The sequence below is a fragment of the Phyllostomus discolor genome, chromosome 9 (genome assembly GCF_004126475.2).
Source record: "Phyllostomus discolor isolate MPI-MPIP mPhyDis1 chromosome 9, mPhyDis1.pri.v3, whole genome shotgun sequence".
NCBI classification, from domain to species: domain Eukaryota; kingdom Metazoa; phylum Chordata; class Mammalia; order Chiroptera; family Phyllostomidae; genus Phyllostomus; species Phyllostomus discolor.
In genome coordinates this window covers 46374142-46393990 of record NC_040911.2, presented here as the reverse complement: position 1 = coordinate 46393990, position 19849 = coordinate 46374142, and the positions used below count along the sequence as shown (strand labels likewise).

General features: G+C 35.6%; 1 protein-coding gene across 5 annotated transcripts in view; it reads right to left on the bottom strand.

The window, feature by feature from the left end:
- Positions 1-1329: 1329 nt before the first annotated feature.
- The window catches only part of ARHGAP28 (Rho GTPase activating protein 28), a 218652-nt gene continuing 200132 nt past the window's right edge, over positions 1330-19849 (bottom strand). For all 5 annotated transcript variants that reach the window (XM_036009298.1, XM_036009294.1, XM_028524908.2 and 2 more), the window contains 4 exons: positions 14584-14640; positions 12999-13123; positions 7213-7277; positions 1330-5146 (listed from right to left, as the gene is read on the bottom strand). In XM_036009298.1, coding sequence (XP_035865191.1) covers positions 5052-5146; positions 7213-7277; positions 12999-13123; positions 14584-14640 — 342 coding nt within the window. In that variant the 3' untranslated portion in view covers positions 1330-5051. The remainder of the gene's footprint in view (positions 5147-7212; positions 7278-12998; positions 13124-14583; positions 14641-19849) is intronic.

Genomic DNA, 19849 nt, shown 5'->3' with positions numbered 1-19849 from the left:
TTAGCCATCTGGCTAGGCAGTTTTAAAGTTTGTTGAAGTCTAATTTATTAGTTTCTTTTATAAGCATTACTTTCTGTTTTTTAAGAAATCAGTGCCCATTCCTGAGTCGCAAAGCTATTATCTTTTATTTTTCTTCTAAAGGCCTCATTGTTTTAGGTTTTATAATTAGCTTTATAATCCATTTTGAATGATTTTTGTGTATACTGTGAGGGGGTCAACTTTTATTTTTTTTCCATATGGATATTTAATCATTCTTGTACAATCTATTGAAAGTTTCCTTTTCCCATAGGGTTGCTTTGGCACTTGTGCTGAAAATCAGATGACCATGAGTGGGCTGGCCATTTTGCTCTTTGCCTTATTTTGTCCCACTGATGTAGATGTCAATCTCTATTCTGTATCATACTGTCTTAAGAGCTGCAAGTTTATGGTAGGTCTTGAAACTGCTCATTCTAATCAACTTTGTTCTTTTTTGTAAGATTACTTGAGGTATTCTACATTCTTTATATTTCCATATAACTTTTATAATTTGTCCATTTCTATCTAAAAAAGCCCACTGGTATTGACTGGAACAGCATTGAATCTATAGAATTCTGGAGAACTGACATCTTGCAAGTTCTCTTCCATTCACCGCTTGTTATTCAAAAGTATGGGGTACACACACACACACACACACACACACATTTAGCTATTCTTTAATTTCTACTATTTGTAGTTTTTAGCAAACATGTTTTGCATACATTTTATTAAATGTATTCAAATATGTTTCTTGGTGCTATAGTGAGTGGAAGTTAAAATTTTATTTTCTAATTCTTTGTTACTAATAAATTTATTTTTATATAAGTCTTATATGCCATGACCTTGCAAATTATATTATTTAATAGTTGAAGATACTGTAGGCTTTTCTGTATCAATATCATATGCAAACACAGGCTATTTTATTTTTTATATCTTTTTATTTTTCTTGCCTTTTACACAGATATATGGTTAAATGTTGAGTTTTCTAAAAAACCATAAATGGGTTTTGAATTTTGTCAAATTATCTTTTCTATACTGAAAAATTTTTTAAAGCGCCTATTAAAAACCTGTCCACACAAAGCACCAACTCAAACACATTTAGGAAATAGTGTTTGCTTATTCAGTCTATCTCCTACCCACAACCATCCACCATGACCACAGTGCCACATGGCTTCTGTGCAAGCCCACCACCTGGCTAGTAAGTGACAAAGACAGGTCTCACACACAAACCTTCCAATTCTCAAGTTCCTGTTCTTTCATTAGCACCATGGTGGACTTAGGAGTAGTTAAATATAAGAATTCTCATGCCAGTGATTTCAGTTTGTTTATCTTTATTGTTATGAATAAAATGCAACATCCATATTATAGTTCACAATGAAAGATGATGGGATTGCCCGGAGAACATATATGCATGACACACAGACAACAGTGTGGCGATGGTCAGAGGGAAGGAGGGGCGGGGGCTGCGTGGAGGTGGGCAAAGGTAGGGGAGAAATAGGGATGTCTGTAATAGTGGCAACAATAAAATAAAGTTAAAAATAATCATTACTAACTTTTAAGATGAGAGACAACATAAAACATTGACATTCCTCTCATGACATTATGATTTTTTCAGTCAAGTCACATAGTTTTAGAAAATAGTTGGAAAATGCCTGAAAGAAAGCATGCAATTTTCAAATTAAGGGACATGTATAAAACTATTGAGAGTGCTTGAAACATTCTAATCCATGTCACATAATTTTTATTAAGTGACATATTTATGGAAAAGTGTTGAAAATGCCAGTCAGAAACTAGGAACTATTCAATCCCATAACATACATTCTTTTCAGGCATGTAATACATTCGTGAACAACAGTTAAAATATGCTCGATAGAAAGAAGGGTCATGTTTATCTCATACTACCTTTTAGTCAAGGGCAATGGAGGACAAGCAGTCGGAAAATGCCTGCAAGGAGAGAGGAATGTGAACTCTTGCACTGAAGACCCACATGTCAGTGTGGTCAACACCCGGGACTACGACTACAGGACACAATGTCTCCGAGTACACCACAGGTCACATTCCAGAGTGTTTTTTGGCTTTAAAGCTTTTGCTAAAAACACTTTTCATTATCAAATGTATGTTATTAAATGTACACTGAAAGCTAACCAAAGTGAAAACTAGTAAGACTTAGGGACAGTTTGTAAAACAAATTATTAAAGTCCATCAATTCTTTTTCCCAAGAAAGGCAAGTGAGGTAGTTTATATTGTGTGTACATTATAAAGAGATTAATATTCCAGTTTGTTTGAAGATCATTCACTCCAAGAATTATATCCCCAAGTGAGCTGCTTAACAAAGGGATTCCTTTTTGCAGAATAGAGGAAAAAATGAGCCACTTCTAGGGTTTCTTCTTTTTTTATGAATAGGTGTTCCTAACAGGTTAATTTTCTTTAGTACTCTTCTGGATATTACTTTCCTAACTATACACCAAGGGCACTTGGGATGAGATGGGGTGGGAAGCTATTAACAACAGAATTTAGAAGCTCAGTATCTGACTCTGCTCTTACTTGCAAATATACTATGCAATTTTACAGATTCCTATAACTATTTTAAAACAACTCTTGATAAGGCAGGTAGTTTTTAATATTTAGGTGGCAGGCATTTTTGAATGTTAAATTTAGGGATTTGTTTATTCTTTAAGTAAAAAGAACCTGTTTACCCACATAAAAATTAGTCTGTGTGTCTGCTGGCAATTCTCCCTGAATCAGTTAGTTAACCCTAAGACTAAGAATAATGGCTATCATGGGATAATGGCATTGGCATGGACAAGGCCTTCCATATTATATATTTATTTGATAGTTGTCACACTTCCTTGACTATGTTAAAATGAGTAATTTAAAGTCATTGGCTCAGCCAAGTCATTGATATCTGAAAGCACACAGAAGCAGTTAAGAAATTCAGAAACTTACTGCTTTTACCTGTCATCAGTTAGCCATTTATTTAGAACCAATGACAAGTGAAGTAAATCTTGAAATCTTTAGAACTCTTATATAGATTCTAATGTGTTTTCAGTCAAAATAAATGAAAATTCCTAAGGAAAAAATGAATAGATTAATGAATTTTCTATATAAACACAACAGAATTTATTCAAAATGGTAAGAAATATAATGAGATAAATCAATCGTTTTCATATATTCATAGAAGTGTAAGGTAGCTAATTTGAAGAATTTCTTCTGTGTATGTAGGCATATATTACTGCCATCTTATGTCCATAAAGTGAAATGTTTACTCTTGTTGTTTGAATTGCAAAGGTGATAAAAGCATTTTTTCAGACTCTTGAAGTTTATTATGTAAACTCACATGCCATCAATTACCCATATATTGAAAAGTAATAAAATGTAAATCTGAATGTAACAGAACATGTTTATTTTCTAGTGTGTTTTCAGGAAAAGGAAATGAAAATTCTCAAATAAATAAAATGAATAGATATTTGAGTTTTCTATAAAAATATAACAAAACCCTAATGACCATAAACAGAATTACCTACAAGTTGAATATAAGTAATGTTTTTATAGACGTCAAGGCAAAATGCAGTATATAAAATTGTTCTTCTATATATGGGCTTAAATTATTATAACGTTTTAAGACTTGGTAATATTTAATGTTTTCTGCAACTGTGAGCAACTTTGCCTCTCCTTTGAACCGCAAGAGTCACTTGCGTGTTAAATCTCATTAAAACTGATATAAAGTCATCAAAATACCAATCTGTGGCTTCTAATCCAAAGCCTGTGGGACAGATGAGACTGCTGCTGCATTTCTAGCTAACCCTAAAATGACTATCCCTGCATTCTCAAGATAAGAGGCAGAGCTGTCTGACCCCCTCAGCACATTTTAGATTTGCTCTGTTGGAATCACAGGGGATTGTGTGTTCTTGCAGGTCTACAAAAGGGCTCCACAGGATCTTGATAGTGAGACAGTTTCTGCTCACAAAATATGCACCTGACTTTAACACTTGATGCTAATCCACAGTGCTTGGCCATGACTATTACTGACAAACAGAAATAGAACCTGCCTTTAGAGAATATGAAATCTGAAATATAACAGTATTTTTCAGTACTCTTGGATAAAGGCAGTCTGTGTTTTTAAAACAGAGCTGCAGAAGTGACTATCTACAGTTGTAAAATAGAAAAAATGATATATTCAATCAGAAAAAGAAATCAGTGCCTGGCACATGGAAAGTTCTTCACTGAGCACCATAATCATGATGAAAATAATAGACACTCTGTGACTTCCGGCTACACAGGTTATGAAAACAAAAGAATACCCTTTGTCGAACTAAGCTTGCCTAGGGTCCCCATACTCACAAGGGAACAACCTTTAAAATATCAATTTTCAACAGTCTATCAAAAAGAAATGTTTGTTTGCACCAGAATGCTCATTGTCACAATACAGTACAACATGCGTAACAATACAGTGTTTTTAAACAAAAAGTTCTTCCTTCTCCAATTCAGGAGTAAGTCAGAGCATAAATATTGTATGTGTAACTTTAGAAACTGATTCCCTTTGGAAAATAGATTTGAATAATTTTGCATAATGGAAGTTACTGATATTTCTGGCATTCTTGCTCAAAAAGGTCAATATATGTATATAACGTTAAGTATAAAAAAGTCTTTTTCCACCTCTTTGTGTTTCATAGTAGCATTTGCTACATATAGAAGTGTTTCTTATCTCTAGGCATAGAATCAAGTTCATTTCTGCTGTGAAGTCAAAGTACTAGAAATGATTCGAGTTCTTGTTCTAGATTGGTCTTTCTTCAGGAAGAACCACAACTTCTCTTCTTCACTCTTATCAAGGAGCCGTCATGAGAAAGCTTTAGCTCCAATGGTTAGCCGTATCCCCTTCCATGGTTCACACTGGCAATGCCGGGAGACGCCACTTAGGCCAAGGAACACCAAGAGGGTTACGGAAACAAACATGTCAAAAGCAGTCTTTTTTAATCCTACTTAATTTAGAATTTTCTTGGCATATAATTCATACCAGCTGCCATCTTGAACGTACTTCAAAAACTTGGTTGGGGTTTGATCACCCATTCTGCTTGAGGATTGACATGATATACATCCAAAATGTAAGCATCTGGGTCCAAGCAATGCTGTCCTGAAAGAAAGAAAATCAGAGCATGTTTATGAGTGAACACTGCTATGTGCATGTATGTCTGCTCATGTATGTATGTGAGGCTTGAATAAGGCTGGTATAGTCCTCTCAGCCAGGAGTAAATATCCTAAGTGCTTTTCTCATTGTTTATAGAGTTGAACACTTTAGTTATTAAATACTTCCAAACCTTTACTGATCACTTGGCAAGCGATCAAAATATATAATGAGGAAAAATTTGGATGGTGAACCTTATAGTGTACTTACACAAATCTAGATGGTATGTCCTACTACTGTAATTATATGTGCTATATTTTTATACAACTGGCAGCACATAGGTTTGTTTACACCAGCAGTACCACAAATATGTGAGTAATGGTTTTACAGATAGTAACTTGACCAGGAATAGAAAAGTTTAAAAGTTCATTTTAGTTTCTTTTCTATGGCTGCAATGCCCACAGGCAGAAAGTATGGAAATAACAAGATCATTCCATGTAGAAAAATTTTATGTACAATGCGTTTGAAATGTATGTAGTTAAATTCTAAAACAAAACCACCAAGATCTGACTGCTTGCTTGATTCATTCATTTATTGAATATTTACTGAGAGCTATTATGCTCCAGGAGCATAATAGGGGCTGGGACTACAGCAACGCATCAGTCAAAAATATTTGCCCTCTGTGTGCTTACATTCTAGAAGTTGAAAAGGCAACTATCAAATAAGTAGGTAAAATATAAAGCAAGTCTGATAATAAAAAGAGCATTAGAGAACAACAAAGTTGGGAAGGAACGTAGAGAGTATATAATCCAGGGAGGTCTCACTGAGAAGGTGATACTCTGCAAGACCTGAATGAGGCAAGGGAGTGAGAAACGAGCTGGTGCGAGTGTTCTGCAGAGGTCCAAGGCAGAATGTGCTCAGTGACTCAATATGAAAGGTTGGTGTTTGAGAGAAAGTCTGGTTATAAACATGAGAGGCATCAGCATACACATGTATTCAAAGCAATTAGATGAACTGAGCTCCCTGAGGAAGTTAAGTGTAGATATAGAAGAGTTGGAAGGACTAAGCCCCACAGCTCTCCAGTCTTAAGAGGCTGAGAGGATGAGAACAGGCAAAAGAGACTCATGAGTAGCCAGTGTAGTGGGAGGAAAGCCAGAAGCTCAGGTTGTCTTTGAGACCAGGTGAAAAAAGTGTTTTTCAGAGAAGGAAAAGATCAACTCAGGTAGTTATAAAGACAGACTGAATTGTTGGATTTCATTCACAACATAAGAGTTCTCTAGTGACCAAGACAAGAGAGCAATTTTGATGAAGTGTTGAAAGATAAAGCTTGACTGGAGAGATTTCAAGAGACAACAAGAGGAAGACATTGGAATACAGATGATTGATTCAAGGAGCTAATGCTGTACAGCAGAACAAAAATGGGAGTTGACCTGAAGGGGTCAAGAGAGAATTTTGTAAAGATGAGAGACATTACCAGAATTTTCATGCAGATACAAATTGTGCAGTTGGTGAGAAGAGCTGATGCTACAAGAGTGAAGGGGGAAGTAACTGGATCAATGTCCTAACTGGGTGGGGGAACATGAAGTGAGACATGAGTGGAGGCACTGGTCTTAAATAGCACAGATATTTCCTCTGGACTGTGAAGAAGACAAAGCAGAAGATATGGACACAGAAGAAACTAAAGGGAATTTTCCTTGGATTCCCTTTCCCCTCAGGGAAGAATAGAGTTGGGCTTCGAGTGAAAACAGGGAGTTAAACAAAAAGGGTGTCATGATTTTGGAAGTTCCATGATGTTCTTTTCTTTGTCTTTCATGAATCTCCAGAAAGAGATTTTCCAACTTTGAGTCACATTTAGAAGGCCCCAAATCTACTCCATATCAACTAAAATATTCACATTTAAAATTTGAAAGTATTTTAGGAAAATCATACTGTTCTTACATGAGATTAGAAAATCAGAAACTTCCTGATTTTGAATTTATATATAAAAAACATGTAAAATATACTTTTATAGTAATAGCATATTTCTTTTAGAGTAATCAAAGAATCCAGGCAAAAAATTGTTAAAGAATCCTTACCTATATTTCCTCCAATTTCATATAACCTTTGGTTTTGAATTTTAATGCATTCTGAGGAACCATGACTGAAAAAAGGAGAAAGCAATATAATTTTAAGCTTTTCATAACCTGAGGTAAATATGTAGATTAAATAACCATGCAATAAATAATTCATTCTGCCTTGAGTAAAATACATCCCACAAATCATCATTATAATTGAAATTATGTAAAAAACAATTTTTGTTTGTTTGTTTCACACAGATAAGCATCTGAGGCACAGACAGGACGGGAATTTTCCACACCAAGATGGATGCTGTGAGGCTTCACAGCACCCCGGAGCCCGTTTATCCACACCCATCAGCTCCATTTAAGAGGCAACTGCTGCTGACATATGAAGGCTGGTCAAGGAGCAGCTGGATGTTTAATATTGACTTGTCACTGGTCATAGTAGTCTCAGTTCAAAAGAAGTCAGGTTTCATTTCCATATTTGCCAAAAATTGAATGAGATTCTCTCCTTAGCCCATGTCACATTTCTAGGCTTGCCTAATTAATGCTTTGCTAACTGTCTAACACTGATCTCATTGCATGTCTTTACCCTATAACAAAAGCAAGTCAGAGAAGATGAATGCCCAAGTTAATTTTTCTACCGAAGGCTAGAATGAATGTTGTGGTGGAAGAGTCTGGAAAGGCCATATCTGATCTCCATCCCACTTCAGGAATGAGTTTCAGCTTGTTTTTTTCAAAAAGATTGTTCTTATTCTCTATTGTGAGAAAGAATATGTACATTCTCTTTTATTCAAAAACTTACTGAAATAATTATAAATTTGCATGTATTTGTAAGAATACAAACAGATCCTGTGTTCCCTTTATCCAGTTTCCTCTAATAGTGAAATCTTTAAATACAAGTTCAATATCACAACTGGGATGCTGATAATGACTCAGTTACTGTAGAACATTCCCATCACCACATGCACCCTCCTTTCCCTTCTACCACTACACCCACCCCTCCCCCATCCCTGTCCACACTCTCATCCTTTATCCCTCTATTCTACATTTCTATAAATCTGTCACTTCAAAATGTTATGTAAGTAGAAATATATAGTATGGAACTCCTTTGAATTAGCTTTTTTTCAATTAGCATAAACCCCTGGAGATTCATCCAAGCTGCTGCATTTGTACTGTTGAGTAGCAAAGCATGGTATGGATGTACCATAGCTTCTTTAGCCATTTACCTGTTACAGAATACCTGAGCTCTTTCAGTTTTTGATTATAAATAGAGCTGCTATAAGCATTTGTGCACTGCATTTTGTGGGAACACAGTCTTAATTTCTCTGGGATAAATTCTCAGGAGCGTGAATGCTGGGTTCACATGGTAATTGCATATTTAGTTTTATAAGAAACTTTCAAACAGTTTTACAGAGTGACTGTACCATTTTACATTCCCATCAGCAATGTATGAGTGATCACATTTCTCTGTCTTTGCCATTATTTTGTGTAGACACTTTTTTTTAGCCATTCTCATAGATGTCTAGTGACAAAAGATACTGAACATTTTCTCATGTGTATATTTGCCATCTGTACATTCTCTGGTAAAACGTTTGTTCATGTCTTTTGCCCATTTTCAGAGTAGATTAAGAAAAAGATTTTATTTATTTATTTATTTTTAGAGAGAGGGGAAGGAAGGAAGAAAGAGAAGGACAAAAACATTTACCAGTTGCTACATGTACCTGCCCCAACAGGGGGCTGAACCTGCAACCCAGGCACGTGCCCTGACCAGGAGTCAAACCAGCGGCCTTTCTCTGTGCTGGACAATGCCCAACCAGGAACTGAGCCACACAGGTCAGGGGCTAGATCATTTTGTTTGTTTGTTTGATTTTTGGTTTTTAGTGTTGCATTTTGAGTGTTCTTTACATATTCTATATACTAGGCCTTTAATATGTGGTTTGTAAATATATCCTTCGAGTCTTTAGCTTGTCTTTTCGTTCTTTTTTATGGGATCTTTCAGTGTACATTTTAATTCTGATGAGGTCCAACGTGTAAATTTTTACCTCTTATAGATCTTGGTTTCAATGTTAAGTCTAAGAATATTTCACTAGCCTTATACCACAAAGGTTTTGTCATAAGTAATTTTCTAAAAGTTTTATTTTTTACATTTAGCTCTGTAACTCTTTTGGGTTAATTTTTGTGTAAGATGTGAGGTTTATATCAAGGGTCTTTTATTTTTTTTTGGCTCGTGGATGTGCAAAATTTTCTTTCTGCAAATGTTCTACATGAGCATATGAGATGACTTTGTAATACCTGTAAGAATCTGATAGATGCCCAAATACCTGGAATGGGATGTCAAGTCCCTCTATCAGTGCGCATTAGTAACTATTTACAATGTTTTGGGTGTTGGGGCCAGTGGCAGAGAGAAGTAAATGTTTGGGGTTCCTGTGGCCTCTGACTACTCTTCTTTTATTATGTAAGCTTTACATATGTATACAGTATAAAACATATAAAAAGTGCACATATCATGTGACCAGCCCCCATTTCTAGAGGAGGAACTTTGTAGAACTTTCTGTCATGCCTTCTGAGTCACTAACCTTTCACCCTCACAGAAAACCACCATCCTGGTTTCTAACAGGACAGATTACTTTTATTGGCTACTCCTGTTTTTCTTTTAATTGAACATTTTATTGAGGTAATTGTTGATTTACATGTATTTATAAGAAATAATGCAGAGAGATTATCCTTTGCTCAGTTCTCCCAAGGGGTAAGATTTTACCAAACTTTGGTATAATGTCGCAATCGGGATATTGACATCAATACAATCCATCCATCTTATTCAGATTTATCACTTTAATTGTACTCTGTTGTGTGCGTATTACGTTCAGGGTAATTATGTAGAGGCTCCTTTATCGACCAGCACAGTCCAGACATCACTGCCAACCCCACAAAGGTGCTTTGTGCTGCCCTTTTATATAACCACACTGATCTCTACCTTCCTTTCAAAATGACACCTTCCAACCGTTGGTATCCATTAATCTATCTTCCATTACTAAAATCTTTTAATTTCAAAAATATTATATAAATGGAGTCTTGCAGTATATAATTTTGTACAACTGGCTTTTATTTTTTGCTCCAAAAAGGAACATTTGAAAGCTCCTTTTTAAGGACATCAAAATTTAACTAGAGACCATCAAACTGTACCTGCTTTCTAATGGACAGATTTAAACTAGTGCTTCTCATCTTTTAAAAATCTTAGGGAAAATGTTTTTCCTTGAATAGGCATGCCTAGCCAAAAATGATTATTTATGCTCTTTAAAAGCAATTAATGGCTGACATGCAATAAAAATTTTTTTGTAAATATCATTCTGGTCCCAAAGTTTACTGATAGTACATTTTGTATATTTTAAGGAAAGCAACCGCTGTGATGTTCACTTAACTACATAAACCTGATCTGACAATGGCAAGTTAAAACCCATTGGAGCCTGAAATAATGATATTCCTGGAAAGCTACTAAGAGATCTACAAAACTAATTTGCTATAATTTTATTCTAATAAAAGTAAAACTCATTGAGTAAATTAAAACATCAAGACAGAACAGGTTTCCTATTAAGAATCGAGGGTGGGAGGTGGGGATGGCTGGGGTAGGGAGAGTTGTGGGGGGAAAATGAAGACAACTGTACTTGGACAACAGAAAAAAAAAAGAATCCCATTAGTAATCTTACACAAAAATCAACTCAAAGTGGATTAAGAGCAAGACCTAAAAGCCATAAAACTCCCAGAAGTAAATGTAAGCAATAAGCTCTTTGACATTGGTATTGGCAATGATTTATTTTTGATTGACACCAAAATCAAAGTCAATGAATGCAAAAATAAGCAAGTGAAACTATGTTTATCAAACTAAAAAGATTTTGCATAGCAAAGGAAGCCATCAAAAAATAAAAAGGCAACCCATGTAATCGAAGATTATATTTGCAAATCATATATCTGATAAGAGGTCAATATCCAAAATACATAAAGAACTCAAACAACTCAATAGCAAAAAAGCAATTTAATTAAAAAATGAGCAGAAGGTCTGAACAGACATTTTTCCAAAGAAGACATATAAATAGCCAACAGGTACATGAAAAGATACTCAATGTCAGGGAAATGCAAATCAAAACCACAATGAGATATAACTTCAGACGTGTTAGAATGGCTATTATTGAAAAGGCACACAAAAAAACTGTTGTCAGTGTTGTGAAGAAAAAAGGACCTCCACACACTGCTGATGGGAATATAAACTGGTTCAGTCACAAGAGAAAGCAGTATGGAGGTGCCTCAAAAAATTAAAAATAAAACTACCATCTGACCCAGCAATTCCACTTTTGGGTATTCATCCAAAGGAAACAAAAACACTAACTTGAAAAGATATATATATTCTCATGTTCATTTCAGCATCATTTACAATAGCCACGATATGGAACAACCTAAGTGTTCACTGACAGATAAATGGATAAAGAAAATGTGAAATACATAATGGAATATTATTCAGCCATCAAAAATGGTATCTTGCCATTTGCAATAATGTGGATGGGGCTTGAAGGCATTATGCTAAGTGAAATAAGTCATATAGAAAAAAACAAATACCACATGATCTCCTTTAAAGGAGGAATCTAAAAAAAGAACAAAACAAACACAAAAACTAATCTCACAGATACAGAGAAAAGACTGATAGTTGCTAAAGTGAGGAGGTTGGGGAAATGGGTAAAGGGGGTCTAAAGGAACAAACTTCCAGTTAAAAAATAAGTCAGTCATGGTGATATAAAGTACATCATGATGATTACAGTTACTAATACTATATTGCATATTTAAAAGTTGCTAAGAGAGTAGATATTAAAAGTTTTCATTACAAGAAAAAATATTGTAACTATATATGGTGACAAATGTTAACTAGACTTTCTGTGGTGATCATTTTGCAATGTATACAAATATCAAGTTATTAACACCAATTCAGAAGAATTTATGTACCTCCATGTTCATAGCAGCACTATTTATAATAGCCAAGATTTGGAAATAGCTTAAGTGCCCATCAGTAGATGAGTAGATAAAAAAACTGTGGTACATCTACACGATGGAATACTATGCAGAGAAAGAAAGAAGGAATTCCTACTTTTTATGACAGCATGGATGGAACTGGAGACTATTATGCTAAGTGAAATAAGTAATCAGTGAAAGACAAATACTACATGGTCTCACTTACAAGAGGAATCTAATGAACAAAATAATGAGCAAAACAGAATCAGAGGCCTAGAAACATGGAATAGACTGACAGTGGTAAGAGGGGAGGAAGAAGGAAGGGACTGGTTAAAAGAAGGTGGAGGGATTAGCCAAAGAACATGTATGAAGGACCCATGGACATGGACAACAGTGTGGGTGTTCACTACAGAAGTGAGGGGTGGCCTGCGTCCAGGGGGACAAAGGGGAAAATTGGAATAACTGTAATAGCATAAACAATAAAATATTTTAAAAAAGCAAATATCGAGTTATTCTGTTGTATACCAGAAATGAGTATGTTATATGTCAATTATACTTCAATTTAAAAAAAGAAAAGAAAGAATCCCACTTGTAGAAATTCCTTTAAAAAATACAAAACTTCTGTTATTGACAATTCTTTCGTTTACTAACTTCTTACTGTACGTTTGACTCTTCATCTATTGGTAAAACCTCTGAAGTAACAGGCTTTAATTTTTCAAAGAGGCCAAATCTGTAAACTCCTGGAAAGTTACTCATCTGATAAAAGTTCATCATCTTTGTAGGCAGGCCTTTAGCCTTTCACTCACCTGTTCTCATACTGAAATTTTGCCAGTATGTCTTTGGCTGTGGTTTGGCTATTGAGCTGAATGGCCATGGACACCTTTGAGAGCAGTGGAGCGTGGACTCGAATGACTCCTTCCGGCACATCAGACTGCCAGTGAGGAAAAATTCATCACATTCTGTTAAACTAGGATGCACATCAGTTCAATGACCGCACTTAAGATAAATAAAAATCAGTGGCACTTTGAATTAGGAAAACATGTAAACATGACTAGTATTTCTTCAGAAGGAAACACTTCTTCCTTTTTTACAGGAGACTCGACAGATCTTAACCTAGGATTTTACTGTCACTACATGCTTAGGTTTCATACAATGCCTTAAAAATTAGGAGAGAGGTAGAACTGGGTTATGACAGAAATCCTATGTGACTATTACTACATTTCCATGAACAATGGTCTAAATAAGCCTACTGTAAGCATAATTCTATATTTCAATATATTTTAAGCATCATCTTCTGAACCATTCAAGGATCATTATAAAATATGACTTTTTAACTATCCCTTTTCTTTAGCTAGCCCAAAGTTAATCCCAGACGGGCACTTGGAGCTCGAGCCCTCACAGTGCACTGGTAATTCTGTGAAGAGCAGGGTGAGGGCGGCTGCGGGGAAGAGGGTCTCTGCGTTCACACGGCATGACTGGCTTGGAGACTTTCGAGATATTCAAAAAATGTTGCTTTCTAATTAACAGAAATTTGTGTTTTGTCAGGGTCGACTGTAAAATTCCTTTGTTTCAAAATTTTGAGTGTGTTAAACTTTAATTCTCTAACTAGAGATGAACAGATATAAACTGGTATTTGTTTGAGGGCCTGGCCACTCCTCAGGTAATCATTTTAAATCTCTCTATTCTCAAAGGATGGTATTGTTGATGTATGTTTATGTGAACTGCCTCAATATCTACCCTAGAAGGAATATGTTGTGTGTGGCATTGTGTCCCCCGCAAATATATGTGGAAGTCCTAACCCCCAATCCCTGAGAATATGACCTTATTTGGAAATAGGGTCATTGCAGATACAATTAGCTAAGATGAGCTCATGCTGGAGTAGAGTAGGCCCTTCATCCAATATGACTGGTGTCCTCATAAGAGGAGAAAAGGCATACACAGGGCGAATGCCATAGAAAGACAGAGGCAGTGACTGCAATGTGCTGGCAAGCTAAGGAGTATCAAGAATTGTTGGCATTTCTAAAATCAAGAAATGACATCTAGAGCACATCCTTCTTTCAAAGCCCTTAGAAGAAACAAACCGACACCCTGATTTTGGACTTTTAGCCTCCAGAACTACGAGAGTGTGAATTTCTATTGTTTTAAGTCACCCAGTTTGGGCCACTTTGTTATGGCAGCACTAGAAAACTAATACAGAATATTTTAAAGGAGGATCAGTTCTTATAGGACTCCTTTGGCCATTCCCAGAAAGAAGCAGGAGAACAGGGCAAAAAATGCACAGAAGGGATTTTGACCTGGGGTGGGGCAGAGTGCCCCTGGTTCACTGTGCTCCCTGGCTACCATGTGGGGGGCTAATCATTAGGGAGGAAAGGAAACTATTTATTTTCTTACCATTCTTCTTAAAGAGGGCGATTTCTGTAGTACCTTTGAAGTCTTAGGGCTTATAACCTAAATAAAACACATTTAGTTTTTAAGATTAATGTTAGAAAAATAAGCATATGCTGTTGTTGGAAGTATAAAATGGAACAATCTTATGGAAAACATTTTAGACTATTTACCAAGTTATAAAATGTATATGTACTTTGATACAACAATTCCAAATCTACAAATTTGTTCCAAATATACATCTTTTTGAGAAATAACTTAACAACAAATTTATTCACTTGCAAAATCTTAATAGTAAAATACTGGATATAGTCTAGGTGTTCAATAATATTGGATGGTTTAAATAAATTATGATGTGTCTATGGAATATCACACAAAAGAAGCAGAGAAGAAGGCTTTGTGGACCTATGTGGAATAATCACCATGATTTCTTAAGTGAGTAACACGAGATGAAGACAGTGTTTCATGTGTGTTATCATTCATGTAAAAAGGGGGAAGGGCATTTACCCATGTTTGCTTGTATGTGCATAGCACTTCTCTGGAAGTATGTACACCTGCAAGTTTGTGAGCCCACACAACCTGTCACAGGTAACATTATTTGTCTCTGGGAGGGGAAGTCAAGGTGGCCAGTTTTTATCCTATAGTCTTTCTTAACCTTTTGAATTTTTTAACCTATCGATGAACTGTCTGTTCCAATCAAAGTTAAGAATTAAAAGCATGGTAGAATAAAATAGAACTGAAGAAATACTGTTTCTTCATCTTTAAGTGTTGCTTTTATGGTACTTACAACTTTTAAATTCTATCTTGATCTAACTTACAATCAAAACACTAAAATAATTGATATTCATGTGGCATTGTACAATTTACAAAGTGCTTTATACACACAGTACATCAGTTGGTGCTAATGAAAACTCTGTGAGATAGATGACATTAATCCCCAACTTTATAATAAAGTTGAAATTCAAATATAAAAAGTTTAATTTACTCAGGCTTGTATGGCAAAGCCTGGCCTCACCTCAGTTTCAGCTCTGAACACATAATTTTGACATTAAAATTTCTCACAGTGAAGAAGGCAGAGTCAGGAGTTCAAAAGTCTGTCCCACCAGAAAAGCAATGAATAAACTGGCAGAAGCTGTCGTTATCAACATTTTCAGAACTCTGGATACTAAACCAAAGTTTGCAGTCAGGGGAATACTTAAGTCACGAAAACAGATGAATCTTGGTAAGAACACAGGCTTTGCGGCTTTTTAACTTACCCTTTCCCCATCTCTGTTCCCTAGCTCAGCAATAAATAACCTTGGAAATAACGGCCTGCATTCCTGGCATAGAAACCAGATGATGCAGAACTGACTGGTGGCTCCCTGGAAGACTCGCTCAAAAGGCTTGCCTTTGCTTGCCTAGCTTAGAACTTGATCAGTGTTAAATTGGTATGATGTTTAAAATCTCTATAGGCAAATGTTTTAGTCACTGCTGCCTGATGCAGTGGGTAAAAATTGGGGTAAACAAGAGACCAACTAAGAAGGTTTGGAGGTAAGCCTAGAGATTAAGATACTTTGAGGAAGAAGAGTGTGGAAAAGCTCCAGTATATTATAAAGAATCCGGAAGGCCAAGTGCATGTCCAGGGCTGTGAATGTGTTCAGAAGAGACCTGAAAAGAACTTAAACTCTCCCCTCTTGCTGACATTCAGGCTCTGTCCAAACAGAAAGTGAAGGTTCAGGCAGAGTTATAAGCTGCCTGATTGAATGTTAAAGATGTGCCCCAACAAACACACAGAACTCATCTGCAAAGACTTGGAAGTTTTTTTGGTTGCAGCTGTTTAAGAAAATCTCTGTCCAAACATTAGCTAACCACTAAGCTAATGGAAGAGACACTTCAGTAGACACTTTTGTGCATTCTTCACAAAATGAAGAATACAGACTTTACAAAATTAGTTCAGCAGCAAAGTTACTAGACCAAGGAACAATAGCTACTATAGCAGCAACAACAAACCCTAGGGAAATGTCCATGCAAAATGTCAATTTTTTAATAAAAAATTATAAGTCAGGCAAGAAAATATGGCCCATATACAGAAAAAATTATAGTTTCAATAGTTTCAAAAGAAACACCTTAAAGAAACCTAGGGCCCTGGCTGGAGTAGCTCAGTGGATTGAGTGTGGGCTGAGAACCAAAGTGTCGCGGGTTTGTTTCCCAGTCAGGGCACATGCCTGAGTTGCAGGCCATGACCCCCAGGAACCGCACATTGATGTTTCCCTCTCTCTCTCTAAAAATAAATAAATAAAATCTTAAAAAAATTACAGTATGAAAAGAAAAAAAAAAAAGACAGGTTTTCTAAAAAAAAAAAAAAAGAAAGAAACCTAGACATTATATTAACTAGAAAAAGCTTTCAAAACAGCTATTTTAAATTTGTTTAAAGAACTAATGTAACCCACGACTAAAGAACTAAAAAAAAAACAGAAAGAAAATGATATCAAATTGGGAATAAACACAGATTAGAAATTATAAAAAGGGATTAAATAGAATTTCTGGAGTTAAAAGTCCTACTGAAATAAAAAATACACTAGATAATTCAATAGCAGATTTAAGGAGTCAAAAGAAAATAATAGCAAATTTGAAGATAGGTTAATTGAGACTATCCAGTTTACGAAACAGAAAGAAAAAACAAGAAAAGTAAACAGACTTGGAAGAGAAACTGTGGGACAACATGAAGTACACCAACATACACATGATAAGTATCCCAGAAGAAAAAAAGATAAAGGAACTGAAAGAATATTTGAAGTAATAATGAATCAAAATCCCCAAATTTGCTAAAAGACATTGATCTACCTATCCAAAAAGCTCATTAAACTCCAAATAAAATAAACTCACAAAGAGATTATTTTGAGTTTAGGTATTCACACCTAAATACACCATAATCAAACTGTTGAAAGATAAAAAGAATGTTGAAAGCAGCAAGAAAAAAGTAATTCATCACAAAAAGCCTCAATAAGATTCACAGCTAATTTCCCAACTGAAACCATGGAATCCAGGAGATAGTGAAATGACATATTCAAAGTGGGGAAAGAAAAAACTGTTAACTAAAATTCTATCTGGCAAAACAATCCTTTAAAAATGGAGAATTTAAGGCATTCTCAGATAAACAAAAGCTGAGAGAGTTCATTGCTAACAGACTTTCCCCAGGAGAAATGACAGAGAGTCCTTCAGGCTGAAATAAAAGGACAGTAACTCAAATCCACATAAAGAAATAAAGGACATCACTAAAGGTAACTATACAGGTAAATATAAAAAGCAGTATTAATGTACTCTTTGTTTGTAACTCTACTTTTCCCCAATCTCATTTAAAAGACACATGCACAGAGCTCTTATGATAAACTTAACGCGAACATGATTTTATGAAGATGTAATTTGTGGCAACACCATAAAGTAGGGGCTAGAGAGGTATATAGGTAGAAAGTTTTTATATACAATTGAATTTAAGGTGCTATTAATATAAAGTTGATTTTTACAAATTAAGATATTACTTATAATCCCCAGCACAACCACTAAAGAAATATTAAGATGGCCAAATGTTTTTTCAGTTCTTATGTTAAAAAAGACACCTTTTTTCAATTTCACCAATAACAATTGACCATCTTATTCACCGTTTTGTTCTACTACCTTCTGCCACTGTTCAGGCAACTTCATAATTCCGTCTTCCCAAAACTTTTTATCTTTTTTAAGTGAAGAACTGTTCCAGGTGTCTTTTGCAGTTTTCCAGGGAATTGAAATTTCTTCCACTGAGAGAATTTTGTAAATACTGAAATAAACAGAACTTCAAAGGTGCAATGTTGGGTGAATATGGCAGATGAATCAGAACTTCCCAGATAAGCTGTAACAGTTTTTGAGTGGTTATCCAAAAAAAAAAAAAAAAAAAAAAGCAGCCTTGCACTATCCTAATGGAAGATTATGCATTTTCTGTTGACTAATTCTGGGTGCTTTTTGTGGAATGCTACTCTCAGCTGGTGTAACTGGGACCAGTACTTGCTGGAATTAATCGTTGGTTTTCTTGAAAGGACCTCATAATAAAAGATTCCCTTCAAATCCCACCATATACATGACATCACCTTGTTTGGATAAAGACCAGCCTTTGGCGTGGTTGGTGGTGGTTCATTTCACTTGCCCCATGATCTCTTCCATGCAACATTATTGTAACATATCCTCTTTTCATCACTTGCCACAATGTGTTTTAAAAATGGAACATTTTTGTTATGTTTAAGTAGGGAATTTCATGCAGAAATACAGTCAAGAAGATTTTTTTGCTTAACTTAAGTGGAAACTAAACATCAAAGCGATTAACATAACCAACCTGGTACAAATTATTTTCAATGCTTGATTTGGATATTTTGAGTTGTAGTAGACTGTTCTGTGTGTCATGGGCCCAGCTCCCAGTTGGAGATGCACAGGACCCACACCCACAGATAGGTTCTCCCGTGGGGAATCAGGCCTGCAATGTACCTAGGCCACTTTGAGTCTTGCTTTTTGCTAAAACTCCCTCTCCTTGAATTGAAGACATTTACTGCAAAGCAACTTCCTCAAATCCATGCTAAACCTTCCAAGGATGAGTGTAACCGGTCCTACCACTTTTGCCTTTTCATTTGTAAATATCCTTCTGTGATATGATTAGCAGCACTGGCTCCTTTGTTTTCTGTAATAGGTAACCACCTAAAGCAAGCCTGTGCATAGTTAATGAGGACCTTCTTGTGATGTGTCCAGTAAGACAATAAAAGCTCATTGGAGCAAGGGCGAAGGCTTTTGCTCCCCTTGAGAGAAAAGCCATGCTGTCCCTTTTCTTCCACCGGATTCAGTAATCCATGTGAATGTCTCATTTCATCTACAATGATGAGGACCCCATGAGTCAGGGTCCACATCATTGAGTGTGTCGGCTATCTCCTGCATGGTGTAATGTTGATTGTTCTCAATTAATGTTTCCATTTGATCACTATCAACTTCAACTGGTCTGTCCAACCGTGGAGTGTCATCCAGCAAGAAATTTCTAGCATGAAAGTTCACAAACCACTTTTGACACAAACAGCCACAGCATCTTCACACACTGCACAAAATCTTCCTTTGTGTTTCAGTTGTTTTTACCTTTCTTGAAATAATAAAGCATAATATGCCAAATATATTGCTTATTTTCTTCCATGTTCAATATTAAAATGGCTACAGAAAAATTCATCAATTTTGATAAGTTTTTTTAAATGCATACTGATATGACAGCTGTCACAATACAATCTAA